Source organism: Cebus imitator, unplaced genomic scaffold (assembly GCF_001604975.1).
Source record: "Cebus imitator isolate Cc_AM_T3 unplaced genomic scaffold, Cebus_imitator-1.0 Scaffold39, whole genome shotgun sequence".
NCBI classification, from domain to species: Eukaryota; Metazoa; Chordata; class Mammalia; order Primates; family Cebidae; genus Cebus; species Cebus imitator.
The window spans coordinates 5063153-5077143 of record NW_016107354.1 but is presented as its reverse complement, the minus strand read 5'-3'; the positions used below and the strand labels follow the sequence as shown (position 1 = coordinate 5077143).

Below are 13991 nucleotides of genomic sequence, written 5' to 3'. Positions count from 1 at the left end.
AGCATCAAATGAAATTAGAATCCATGTGGAATCACTTTGCAATCTCTACAACTGCTCTACAATATAGTTGTTATTTCCGATCACTCAGAGGCCCTTACCAGGATAAGTCTTATCCCTCTTCAGTGCCTGGCACAGAGGAAATACTTTATGAGTGTCTGTGTATTATAAGCAATCTGGCCTGTAGGGGAGAAATGTCCAGGTAAGCTACTATCCCTATGCCAGCTGGGAACATGATAGGTTAGCACATTGACCAGGAACAGCACGGTGGTCTGGGGTTAAGCTGCAGGGACCTTTCAGTTCTCCCAGAGGAACCATTAAACCAGCAAAGCCGAAACACATACTGGGTGTTGGACTATGGCAGATGGGGATCCAAATTTTGGCTCCAACACTTACTATGTTACTTAGGCAAGTTACTTAAACTGTCTGAGATTCCATTTAATTATCTTTAAGATGGAGATACTAATAGTGCTCACCTCACAAGGTTCTGGTGCATTCATGAAAGGACATATGTAGTGGACTAGCTCAGCACTTGGCACATAGTAAGCCCTAGACTATGACCATCTCATTCTTCTTTTGCTGAGCTGGGCAGAGTCTGAATCCCAGGCTAGGTCCTGGGCCATCAGGACTGGGAAGGACACATTAAAGCACTCTGGCATTTGAGCAGTATCAGGTAGGTAAAAGGAAAAATGCCTCCAGCTGTCCTAGCTGCACAAGTTTTCATCTCTAAACAAACAAACAAAAAGCTCTGTTGTTTTTCTTCCCTGAATTGAAAACTTCCTTCTGCACTGCAAGCTCACTCAACCCATACAATCTGCTGCTTTCGGAGGGCTGGTGATCCCAAGCTCCTTCTATTTTCTCTTCCCATACTCCCTGCCAACCACACAGGAAAGGTGAGAAACAAACCCCATTTGGTCATTTGTATACTATCAAAGGAAGAACAAGTTCTATGAGAGAAGGGAGGAAATTATTCAGCACATGAACTTGAGGATGCTCAATGCATTTCCTTTATCAAGTCCAACTGTCTGTGTTTCTCTCTCTCACCACCCACCCCACTCCTCTATTTTGCCATATAAGAGATACATAGCATGTCTGTGCTCACACCATCAGACAGTGCACTGGAATGGAGATAAGTGTAACTGATTTCAGTCTTAGAAGACTCAGATTTTGCTTTTGATTCTCTCTGAGCAAGTCACTTCTCTCCTCAGAACCTAGCTACCCAATGAATAGCACAATGAAGAAGTAAGCATGGATTTCTCACCTCCAAATCTAGTGCTCATAGCAGCTAAATATGAAGACTTCCAACCCAGTGGGAAGGGGGCACTCTGTCCAAAGAACTGGCACCAGCTCCTCTACTATCTCATTGTCACCTTAGGCAAATTGCTTCCTCATTCTGACCCATAGCCTTCTCATCTGTAAAATAAGCAGATTCCCCATCCATGCTTCATGCTTAGCTAAAAGTATCAATAAGTTCATGATTCTATGACCCTGTCCCAATAATCTGAGTAGATTTGGAAGGAGGCAGGGTAGAAAGTAAGATGACCATTTGTCTAATAGTCCAGACCAAAGTGAGGAAGCTGAGGGTAGGGTGGAATTATCTGGGCTGCCAGGACCAGACTGTGGGACACTGATACCAAGGACAGTGAGCAGTTTGCTGGCTCCCATCCCCATTTACACCAGCTCACAGAAACAGACTCCGATCCTACACCAAATCCTGCAGGCACCACCATAGTATGAAGACATACCATGCTTTTCCACTTTTCTATAAGAATTTTCAGCATCTTTCCTGGAAACTTGGTTGGGAAACCCCAGACTTCAGCCCCCACCTCCCCAGCCCTCCTGGCTGGACTCCCTGAGAGCCTATACACAAGCTCAGACTCACTCATGTCTGGGTGGAGGAGCAGCCTCAGCCCCACAACCAGGGCAGGGGTCTGGGTGGCTGGAATTAGTTATGTCACCATAGGTTAGTCTTGAAGAGAAGCACTAGGGCCTGTCAGATCACCACATTCCTTCTCTAACCCTACCCTACTCCCACACTATCTTGGCTCAGTGAACACTTAGACTGGGGTTCCCACCTCTGTCACCCAAGCCCATTAGTCTTTAGTGAAGAGTAGCCCCACCTGCTTTTCCAAGCACCCAGTGCTGCCCTACACTTGCCCACTCTATCACCCCAGGGACCTGGATCCTCTTCTGTCTTCAAGAGGCCTGCTGTGGGTAAAGAATCAACCACCCTGAACCCCAACACTATCCCGCTGACTTGCCTGCCTTCTACCATGTTCTATCCCACAGGAGTGTCCCCAGTAGTCACCCCTTTCTCCAGAAGTGCTGAGTGTCCCTTTGAGCCCTGCCTTTCCTGGTCAGGCTCCTCAGTCCTCATCTCTTTCACCTCTTCACCAACTCCCACAGTCCAGGTCCCAGCAGCCCTATCAGAATGGTGCCTGGGAAAAGGACTGCCTGGGTCACTTGCTCCATGGAAAGGAACAAATGGCCACCATGAGGCCTGTCCCTCACCCCCACCCAGATCAAGGGCCTCAGGCACCACCCAGCCAGCGGTCCTTACCTTCTCCAGCTGGTGGACACCCTCTTCCACGCAGCAGATGGAGGCCAGCGTGCGGAGCGCCTGGGGGTACAAGCACCGGAAACTGTCCTGCCGGCAAACCTTGAAGAGTGCCATGACCCCACCCTCCTGCCAAGAGAAAGAAATGTTACATCACCTTCCTTGTCTGGGGCTAACTCAAGAATAAATGACATCCCTCATTCACCATATATGCTTTTGGGTCCTCCCTTCATCCAGCAATCCCCGCCCCGCACACACTCACACACGCTCACATGCCCCCATGTACACTACAGTGAAATGCTGGCTCCACAAATAATGTCACCCTTCATAGCTCAAGCTGGAGATGGGATACCCTAAATGCTTCTGGGGCTCAGGAGCCAGGGGCGTGAGGCAGGCATATTTGCTAGGGCTGGTGATCAGCACCCTTCAACAGGGTTGTCAAACATCTGGCAACTCCCTTGGAGCAGCACCCCATAGAGCAGGTCTGCAGTCACAGGAAACAGGTCCTAGAAACCAATCGGGGGCAGGTGGAAGGAACTGACTAGAGGCCCAGAGCTGGTTCCTCTGCCAACAATCACCATGCTATTCCTTGGGTCCTTCCGACTGCTGCGGGAGGCAGGCAAAAAAAAAAAAAAAAAAAAAAAAAGTTTTATTTATATTAGTACTACCATTTCCTCCTATTATTTTATTGAAAAAAACTGAAGTCTAGATGGGTTCACATTATCATTTTCTCTCATTTACTCGTGTGTGTGTGTGTGTGTGTGTGTGTGTGTGTGTATAATAACACTTTTAAAAACAATCATCCCAGCTCTTGGGTGTGATGAACATGTACTTTTCCTTTTATGAGAGCTATTTATGGAAACTTCTTTCTAGTAAAGTGTTCATCATCAGGCAAGAATCTGGGAGTGTGGAGCTCATTGTCCAGGGGCCCGGCTAACTAGTCAGACTTATTCATAGTAATCACCAGAGCCCACCTTAACTCTAGAGGCAAAGTAAGCCAAGAGATCACTAGAGTGACTAATCAAGGTACCCAGCAAACCAGTGGCAACACTACCCGGGGCATCCAGAGTGGTAGGAATTGGATACCCCACATCTAGCTTTGCCTAGATCTCTGTCTCTCTCCCACCCTGAAGGCAGGCGGGGTGCCTAGGGTTGGCAGCAGTAAATAACGCATGAGCAACTGATCTGAACTGGGTCCCTCAGGGCACTCACTTTTAACCTCATCACTCCTGGGACTAACCTCCTTGCACCAGTTCCCAAAACTGAGCAAAATGTTACAGAAGAAGGCAAGTTCAGCAAAAGACTACCCTCTATCAGATTTTTGAGAGCTCCGACAACAAAAGCACATACTATGTGCCAGGCTCTGTTTCATGTGTGCTGAGGAAACAGCAGTGAATGACTGATAAAACAATGAATGGGAAATTAAAAGAAGAAGCCCAGCACAGATTCACCAAAATAGCTGAATCCCGGACCTTCCCTTCCCCTCCACTCCAAAACGATAGGCTCATGGGCCCTTTTCATTCTAAGAGTTTTGCTGCTGATCACTTCAGGGATCAAGATGAAGGCATCCAACTCTGGGGGAGTTCATAATTTCTGACATTTTAGAATCAGCTAAGAGTGATCACAGCTTTTATATTCCCTTTGGGGTGGTTGAATTCCCCTCATTTCTTTTGGTGTGAAAGGGCATAGCTTAGGGCTGGTACATTCATGCGTGCATTCAAAAATGTTAATGGTTTATTATATGCCAGACATCATGCTGGACACTGAGCAAGACTGCTTCAGTCCCCTCCATACTGAACTCATGGTCTCATAGAGAAGGCATATGACTTTAAAAGTAGATACAAAGCTGGGTAAAGAAGCAATGGCATGTGGTTGGGGGTACAACCCATGCCATTTGGGTTAAGGGAGCACAGAGCAGGAGCCCCTAACTCAGAGGGTAGAGGGTTGTAAAAGGGTCAAGACAGAACCATTCTGATTTTAAATGCACATAATTACTCCAATAAAAATGTCTGACATGAGACAGACACTTACCCCTCTGATTTCTTGTTTCACAACATTTACTCCTGCCTTCCTACTTTCCCATGGCTCCTGGGACATCTGCATGAGGGTTCTACTTACAGATCTCACTCAGAAAAATCACTGAAGCAAAACTAGGTTACTCTTCAAAATGAGACGAAAAGAAACAGAAGTCCTAAGCTCTCCTCAGCCAGTCCTGCTGGTCATTACTAGCATTCCTCCAGATGTAAATATTTATCTATATATTTACATATTAGATATATATTTATATATGTGTGTGCTTATATTGAATCATATTGTATAAATAATTTACATATTGCATATTATATAAGTTATAAATATACATATTATTTAAATCATATTATATTATTTCCATATATATGTAGATAGATGAGAGAGAGAGAGAGATGACTGATTGATGGACATTTACATCTGCAGCAGACAATGAAGAAACAGTGCCAAAGAACATGCATGAGGCCTGAGCCAGGATGAATGTGGCAGCCCTCCTTTGGCTCAGGAGGTACTGAGCCCAGCACAACTATATTTAAGCCTCTGCATGCATTTGCATTGGAGTCTCATTAAATCTCTCTCAAGCCTATGAAAAATGGCCTTCTTAGCATTTTTAGCTACCAGGAAAGGGAGGGGGAAATTCCTGGATCGAAAAGAAGGAGATTCTAGTCTAAATCCTGGCTTTTGATGCTGGTTGTGTTAGACTAAAAATGTGCTACAATAGCTATATGTCTGAGCTTTGAGGGGTGCAGTTGAGTTAGTGCATGTGGAAAGGCCTACTACCTGGTTCTGGACAGTGGGTAAGCGTCAGGCTATGTGAGGCTTCCTGGTTAGAAGAGTGTCTCATACTCTCATGAAAGGGGCCCCAAGGGCTAGGATATATGGGAGGAGAGAGGAAGAAGGAGGCCATAGAGGAAATAAGATGGATTGGTCTTGAGGACCACTCTGGAGCCCTCATTCAAGATCCAAGTGCAGCCCTCGTCCTGGAGTGAATGGCCTGAGCTAGCAGAATCACACTGTTGGCTGAAGCTTGTTTAATTTTATAGAAAGCTCCGGCTCAGAGCCCAGCCGCATAACAGTATGAATTATTCAGAGAGATTTGGGATGAACTGTCATAAAGTGGGAAGAAATCACTTGTAGGGAGCGTGGGCTGCTGGTGGAGGGAATAACAGAGGAGTTATTGGTGGTGGGGGGATAATTTTGATGAAGCCCAGAGGAGTTTTCTGTGCCCTGCACAGGGGAAGGGATGGGGTTTGCCACCATCATCATAGAGAGGTCTGTGCTTATTCTTTAGCCTTCAGAGGAACCCAAGAAGTTGAGAGGACAGGCCTCAGATAGGTTGCCTAAGTTTCTCTCCCAGAAGCATCTCAGATAGATGAAGGGCCCAAACAAACACCACAGCAGGCCCCAAAGAGGTGGATAAGGAAAGCCACTAGGTCACTGCCCCACATTGTCACAACATTGGGTACAGCTACTGAGCATCCAAGGTGAGGATACTGTCCAGTGCTTGTCGGAGACTCCCAACTCCTACTTCACTATCGGAACTGGAAACTCAAACACAGTGATTCTGTGGAGGAATTAGTCTCCCATCTTCTCCCAAAGAGAAGATTCAGGAACTCCCTTTTGCAGTCCAGAAAGATGGGATGGAAAGATGAGCTGGAAAGATGGAAGTCCTCCCAGAATCTTCTCTCTGCTTCAACACTCTGTCTACTCTATCCCTTGGACCCTAAACATCAGATCAAGAGGTTGAGATTAAGTTTCTGGAATCTACAGACCTGGGTAAAATCCCAGCTCTGCTTGAATAAATTATTTATGTCCTTTCTGAAACTCTGTTTCTTCATCTTCAAAATGGGAATTACAACTTATTGAAAGACTGTCGGAGCATCAGATGAGATGGTGAATAGAAAGCATAGCACCATGATTGAGTAAACAATGGGCACGGAAGGTGGGTAGGAGGAAGGGAAAGAATGGGGAGGAAGGTGGGAGGAAGAAGAAGAGGAGGGGCTGCTGAGAAGCAGTTCAGAACAGTAACCAGGCGCATAACATTTACTGCCCAATAGCCAGGTACAAATTCCAGTTCAGTCACTTACTAGCTGTGGACCTCTTTGCTGTCTTAGATCCCGAATCTGGAAAATGGGGGTAGGTCCTGCTTACCACAGAAGATTGTTGGGAGGTTCAAATACGTTGTTTGTGTAAAACCCTTAGAACATTATCTGGCACAAAGTGAGTGCCATAAAAATAAATTTATTATTACTACTGCTACTACAGATGTCATCACCACCCCCATCACCAGAGTTGATCACTTTTGGCTTCAGAAAGCTCAGATTCTTCCATTCATACCCAGCTCCTGTCAGTACCTCCCAATTTTGACCTCCACCAGCCTTATACCGAAAGCAAGCAAGCTGATGACTGTGCAGTGGACCAGGAGCAGAGAAAGAGGAAATACTGATTAAGAGGGAGACAGATTTGTTGTAGCAGAGTTTGTCTGGAAAGGGAGAGACTCTAAGTTTTAACCAACTGAGCTGGTGAAATGGAAATAGCACTGACTCCAGAGCTGGACAAATTTGGTTTCAAGAGTCAGCTGCTCAAGGTATTCAACCACTGTGTGTCCTGGGGTTTACAGGTTAGAACCTATAAAAGAAGGTCACTGATACACTTCTCGGAGGGGTGCATGTGGACAAGATACAGCAACTGTGTGAAAGTCCCTGCACAGGGCCTGGACACATAGGACACCACCAATAAATAGTAATTATTATCATTGTTGTTGTGAATATTCAGTGAGACTCAAGTATCTCTCTTGGCAGGCTCTGGAGGGTATGGCCCATGTAAATAACCAAAAGATCATTCTAAATCTTTAACAACTCTTGGTCATGGCACATGAGAGCCCAGGGGAGTGTTAGGGGTATGCAAGATCTCTGAGTAGCTGAGGAGGGGACAGAACAGGTAAGAAGCCTGCGGACAGAAACAAAGGAAGTGATGACTAAATGTGGAAAACAGTTCACCTTAGCCTTGTGTTTTAAAACAGAACAGGATAAAAGTAAAATTGCATCCTTACTTTTCCCATGAAAACACTGGGAAAGTCAGGCAGCATGATAGATTTGGAAGGTGTCTTAAATATACAGTCCAGCATCCTCAGGCCTTAAAGGAGGAGTCAATCCCCAGTGGTCTGGCCAACCTCCTTCGGTGAGCTAGTGGCAGAGCTGGGATGAGAGCTGCCCTCTTGTCCCAACACAGGCCTTTTCCCCTGCTTTCTACAACTGGAAATATTTGGGATTAATGTTTAACTAGAGTTAAGGCCTGGTCCTGACAGGGGACTGACTCTGCAGGAGGCCAAACATCATCTTGACTTACAACCAAATGCATGTCCCCTCTCTGCTTTCCTGAACATGAAGCACAAATGCAGGCAGGTGGTAGGAGCTGTCTATATCAAGTGGCACATGGAAACAGACCTTGAGTGCCCAGGTCCTGAAAATGAACACCCAGAGCTTCAGAGTTCCTGCCCAGCAAAGTTTCCTTCCCAGGAAACTTCTAAGGCCCATTCTTTACAAAACATAAAACATCTTCATACCCCATGCACCATTCAGAACAAGTCCTTTTCCCATCCAGACCTCAGATCCATACAGAGAACCCAAACCCAGCATGTGTTTGCAATTCATTTTGAAAGGGAAAACTGATCATTGTTCCAAAAGAAATTCATCTGCTTACTGTTTGGAGTTAATCATTAAACTAACGTTGAGTCAGTTTCAACTCAGAGGCTGGAACTGTTTGCTGTTCCCCCACAGCACCAAGACAAAAATCTACAGTCAGCATTCTTGACCAAGTTAAATATTTGAGTTACAGAAGCCTTGGAGAAAACAGATCCAATGCTACCTCTTCCATCCCCTTCGCCCCAACATGACCACAAGCTCTTCAGGTTAAATACATGTAAATGACTCCCAAAAGAGTGTAAAGGTCCTCAAACCATTTAACACAGTATAATCACTTGGAAAGCTAAAATATTCATCCCGGGACCTACTCCAGACCAATTAAATCAGAATCCAAAAAAAGCTCCCTAGTAGTTCTAATATGTATCCAGGATTGAGAACTCCTGAGTCACACTTTGGCTCAAGGACCTGAAGGGCCAAGAATGGAACCAGAAGTCACCACTGTGGGATTTAGGACCATGAACACTGAATTAAAATTAAAGAGACTGGGGTTCAATTCTGTCTCTACTCCTTGTCAGCTGCATGATATGGAATAAGCTCCTTAAACCATTTCCTAAACTATTGATGGTAACAACATGGTACCTTCTTTATAGAAAGGTTTCATGACTTAAAAGAAATGAAGTATGTAACACCTTAAGGACAGAACACAGCGACACTCAAATGTTAGCTATTGCTATTACATACAATTCACTTCTCCACTCACAAGAGTTGACAAGCATTTACCCTGCTCTACTCCTAACATTGCTTTAAGGGCTTAGATCAGTGATACTGAGTGTCTGGCCATGCTTCAGAATTACTTGTAGAGCTTGTTAAAATGAAAACTCTCAGGTCTTACCCAAGGACCCCAGGAAATCTTGGGAAGGGTAAAAGTATCTGTGTTTTCCACAAACTCCCTGAGGGACTGTGATACAGAGTGGGCAGGGGGAACCACTGTTTCTGGGGCATCTTCCTGTGACTAGCAACTTAAGCAAACTTATTGAAGGACATAACTTTGCTATCAATTAGATCCCTGGCTCTGTCTCTGATGATGATGTCACATCTCAAGTGAAAAGGGAGAATAGAAACAGGAAACAAAAGACCTTACTGAGGTGCTAGGGCTACCAGTTACCTATTTTTGCTCTAAGTGTCTTGAAGCCAAGTTCAGGGGCAAGTTAACCATGAAGCTAATGAGTTACAACCCCCATTGTAATTAATGTAAACCACCATCCTTTTTGATTTAGTCTTCTCCAAGTGTAGTATTGGAGTGGCAGCAGGCATTTTTCAGATCCAGCCATGAAGTTGAGTGTGAGAGACATGCTTGGTTTGAGTTTAGTAGGATATGTTCATGTGTTTGGCATCACTTTCTCATGTAGGTGAATTATTGCAAACCAACCTGGTATAGAATTGCCTTTTAGAAATATTCCTGAATTATTTTCTTGTTCTAAATAAATACCCACTTTAAATTCATAACTCTACAATCTTTTACTTACTTAAGTAAAGCCCCAGTAATTCTATAAGCTTCTGTCCTCACAAATCTGAGACCCACTTCAGGCATATAAGTGCAATGAATCTTTTGGAATCAAAGTTCACAATGTGAATACCCTCAATTCAACTTGCTAGGTATATGGTCTTGAGCAAGTTATTTACTTTCTCTGTTCCTCAGTGTCTTCATTTGTATAAAATGTTAGTACCACCCTCTTTACGGAATCATAAGAATTACATGAGACCTCATTGATATAGTGTCAGAAATATAATAGAATCAAATATATGTGGATTATCTTCCAATATATATTAATCTAGCCTGAGTATAAATGTTGTTAGGGAGTACCATACCAGCTTTGTAGCTCTCAAATTGTACTCTCAAAAAGTACTCTGAGAGCTTGCCTTAGAATTGGGGACATGAGAGATAAGAGGGTCTATTTAAAAACTTCATACCCAGTAAATCTCTTTCTGGATACAGGATGACCCACTGGATTCTCAACAGCCCCTCAGAACACCCTACCGAAGTTGAAGGTCAAATGAACTTCAGTTCCCTCTCAACTCTCAGAGATTTTAGATCTATGAATTTGTAACTTTCTCATTCAACAAACTCTTTGAGTACCCACTTTGTGCAGACATTGCACTAGGCACTAAGGACACAGAGATGATTCAGATGTTTCTGTCCTTAAAAAGCACACAGCTTAAAACACATAACAAAATGAATATGGTAAGTGCTGAGACAGTGCCTGCTACTCTTTTTAGATATCACAGGAGGGTGTCTGGAAAGCAATACAGAAGAATACAGTGTTGAGTGTGGAATGCTGAGTAAGAGTTTTCCAAGTGGCAAGAGAGAAAGATGTTCAAATCACAAAGACAAAAGGTGTGAAGGCAATAACTTATGTCCTTGTCCTTCCTCTGATTTCTCCTCAGACAGGCAGCTGGGACAGCCACAGCCACCCCAGCCTATGGTCAGAATGTAGGACCCAACCAACAGAGAGAGCCAGAGGAGAGAGGGAGGCTGTTTCTGGGCTCCTCTTCAGCCTGGGAGAGGGAGAAACTAATAGAAAGGCCTAAAAGGATGCCAACAGAATTGAGATGCATTACTTGAATCAAGCCTGCTTTGAAGTTTAGCCTGCATTCTTCTCCCTTCTTGTATTCCTTGAGCAAATCCTTACATTTTATTTTGTTCAGAGAGCTGTATGGCCTCCTTTTGGGGAAGAAGTAGGAAAGCTTAGGACAGGCAGAGACAGTGTATGTCAGAGCCCATCTTGTCTTTATGCCTGCTGAACAGGGGCCAGTATCTTTGGTGACAAAACAATAGAGGACCCAGATTCTCCTCCTGCTTTTCCAGGGATCATAGGCAGATGCTGAGGTTCACAAGATTCTAAGGGGACATAAAAAGGTACTGAGAGCACTGGATGGGAACCCAGAAAACAAATGCCTCTGAGTTTGTGGCAAAGGTCATGTTTGTAGACCTGTTCCTCCTCTTTCTCCTGCTAATGCTACTGCTAATTATCATGGGGTGTATGTTGTTATGGCAGCAGCATTAAGAGATGTGGATAGAGTTTAAGGTATACATACGTCTATATGAAAGAAACCTTTTCTTTGAACTGTGTTTAAGACAGCACATGTCTTACAACCATGATGTCAGGGAGCCATATAAGGTCAATAGATTACCCAAAATGCCACATGCCAGATGGTCTCTTTATTCACTAAATCACCACATCCCATGGACCTCAGGACGCCACAGCTACCAGGAAGGAAAGGATGTGTGGAGATGGAGAAGGAGGGTTGGTATTTATAACATAAACTACGTAAAGAAAGATGATAGAGGCTCTGAGGGCACCAGATTTCTGTCTCAGGTGGGAAATGAAATCAGAGGGGCTAGCTAGCCACCTATTAAAAATGGAGACACCAAGGCCCAGATAGGATAGGTGACTCTCCCAAGGTCACACAGCAAGCTAATGCAGGGGCCAAGATAGGCGTCCTTAGCCAGCCATTCCCATTGAACAAGTGAGCTTCCCGAGGCCTGCCATTTTGGCCCCTAAGCATGAAGCTCACCTTGGCTATGATGCGGCACAAAGGAGCCCCCTCCTGGGTCAGGCTGAACAGGTTCCCTGTAGTGGACTCTGTGGTGTAGATATTGTCCGAGGCATCAATTTTTCTCACCAGTGCCTAAGGAGAGAGAGAAAAGTTAGCTAGTTACTCACCACCTCTACCCTCTGCTCATTTTAGTGGAACACCAGTGGGCCCATGCTCCTAATGGTAACCATGGAATGTACTCCTGCCCCTATCCACTGACCCACTGTGAGGGCAATGAGTTTCTAGTTTTGGGAAAGGTATCAGTCAAGGTAAAGTCTAAGCTACCTTTTAGAGATATGGGATCATTTGAAACCCCTGGGACATGGGCAATAATTAGCCTTGCCCTAATCCCTCAGAAAATCAGTCCCCGACATTGATGGGCTCAACAAATACTATTGGCTTCTAAAGAGAACATAAATCATCTGTTAAATTAAGAAACCATCAAGTTAAAAGCCAATAAGTGGCTACAGCTATGACCAAAGAATTTGCTCATTTTGAATGCCTATTAGCCAACGGTGAACTCCAGCTGAGTGATGGGTTCAAGGGTTGTCAAGAAAAGTATTCCGCGGGAGTTTATTGCTTGAGGGATATTTTTTCTTGGATATTTGCCCTCTCCAGTAGCTTATTGTTTGGGGGGTATGGCCAAAACGAAATAGCAACACTGGGAATCCTGTCAAAGGGTGTGTAGTTAGGTGAGGAATGTCACACTGATCAAGGCTGAAGAACCTGAGGGTAGTGGTGAGAGGTGCTGGAAATGACTGAACATAAGACCAAGGGAGATTCGGGAAGGAAAGCAAATGAAAGATTCATTAACAAATACAATACAAAGATTATTTCTAGAAAAGTTTAGCTAATTTCTGGCGGAACGTTTTTTATGTAACTTGAAGCCACTTCATTATTCGCCATTTGCTTTGGAGCATGTGATTCATTGATTATAAAGGATTCCTTCCTGCTAATTAAGGCCAGTAGCTCAAGTTTCTCCTAGAAAGAATGAAGGCAGAGACTGGGAAGAGCAACTTTTGAGGGCCTCATGCAAGAAAGTAAGATCTCCAGACCTGGGTGCTCTGAGAAGCCACTCATGCAGTTTGAGTTGCCAGGTTTATTTTAAAACATTAAAGTGAAAATTTTTTTTTTTTTTTGAGACGGAGTTTCACTCTTGTTACCCAGGCTGGAGTGCAATGGCGCGATCTCGGCTCACCGCAGCCTCCGCCTCCTGGGTTCAGGCAATTCTCCTGCCTCAGCCTCCTGAGCAGCTGGGATTACAGGCACGCGCCACCATGCCCAGCTAATTTTTTGTAGCTTTAGCAGAGACGGGGTTTCACCGTGTTGACCAGAATGGTCTCGATCTCTTGACCTCGTGATCCACCCGCCTAGGCCTCCCAAAGTGCTGGGATTACAGGCGTGAGCCATGTGAAATTTATTTTTAATTAAACACCGGTGTTATGGAAAAGACAGTTAAGAGCAACACTTGGAGCAGCTTAGCTTTTCTTTGCCTCAGTTTCCTCATCTATAAAGTGGTGTAAAAATAAGCTGGCTGCAGTGGTACTTGCCTATAAGTCTCAGCTACCTAGAAGACTGAGGCAGGGGGTAGGGCCAAGTCCAGGAGTTCAAGAATAGCCTGGGCAATATAGCAAGACCCCCATCTCAAATAAATAAATAATTAAAATGGTGTAAATAACAATTTCTATCTTTTAAGGGAGTTGTGTCCATTTTTAAGGTTGTCAATATATATAAAGGACTTCTAATGGTACCTTCCAGGTGAAAGCAAAATAAAATTGTAAGCAGTTATAATTTTGTGATCTTGTGCAGTTAAGATAAGCTCCTTATACTTTGGTTGCCCTGTTTGTAAAATGATTAAAATTAAGAGGTTTGAGGCTCAAGGTAAATTGCTCTCCCTTTTGTCTTCTTTATTCAAATTTATGAAATTCTTCACACACACACATTATGCTAATCTAGATATAGCAGTCTAAGATTAAGTGTGTATTTAATGAAACTACATTAAATATAAAAATTATGCTCTAAGTTTTGATAGATGTCTCTTGTTAGAGATTCAACAAAAGGTAAAATTAATAAGCAAGATTTGTCACTACAGATCTCTGTAATAATCACACTTCTTAGAATTCTTCCCCACCGTTACCGTAAGCAGCTACACGTGTGATACTAATGCT

The 13991-nt window shown here is 44.1% G+C and overlaps 1 protein-coding gene and 1 long non-coding RNA gene across 2 annotated transcripts in view; one reads left to right on the top strand and one right to left on the bottom strand.

Annotated features, from left to right (window-relative positions):
• The window catches only part of INSC (INSC spindle orientation adaptor protein), a 128024-nt gene that overhangs the window by 41521 nt on the left and 72512 nt on the right, over positions 1–13991 (bottom strand). The window contains exons 6-7 of the mRNA XM_017525797.2: positions 11803–11916; positions 2558–2683 (exon numbers count right to left, since the gene is read on the bottom strand). Coding sequence (XP_017381286.1) covers positions 2558–2683; positions 11803–11916 — 240 coding nt within the window. The remainder of the gene's footprint in view (positions 1–2557; positions 2684–11802; positions 11917–13991) is intronic.
• The window catches only part of LOC108302255, a 112134-nt gene that overhangs the window by 58761 nt on the left and 39382 nt on the right, over positions 1–13991 (top strand). The gene's annotated exons all lie outside the window — the stretch shown is intronic.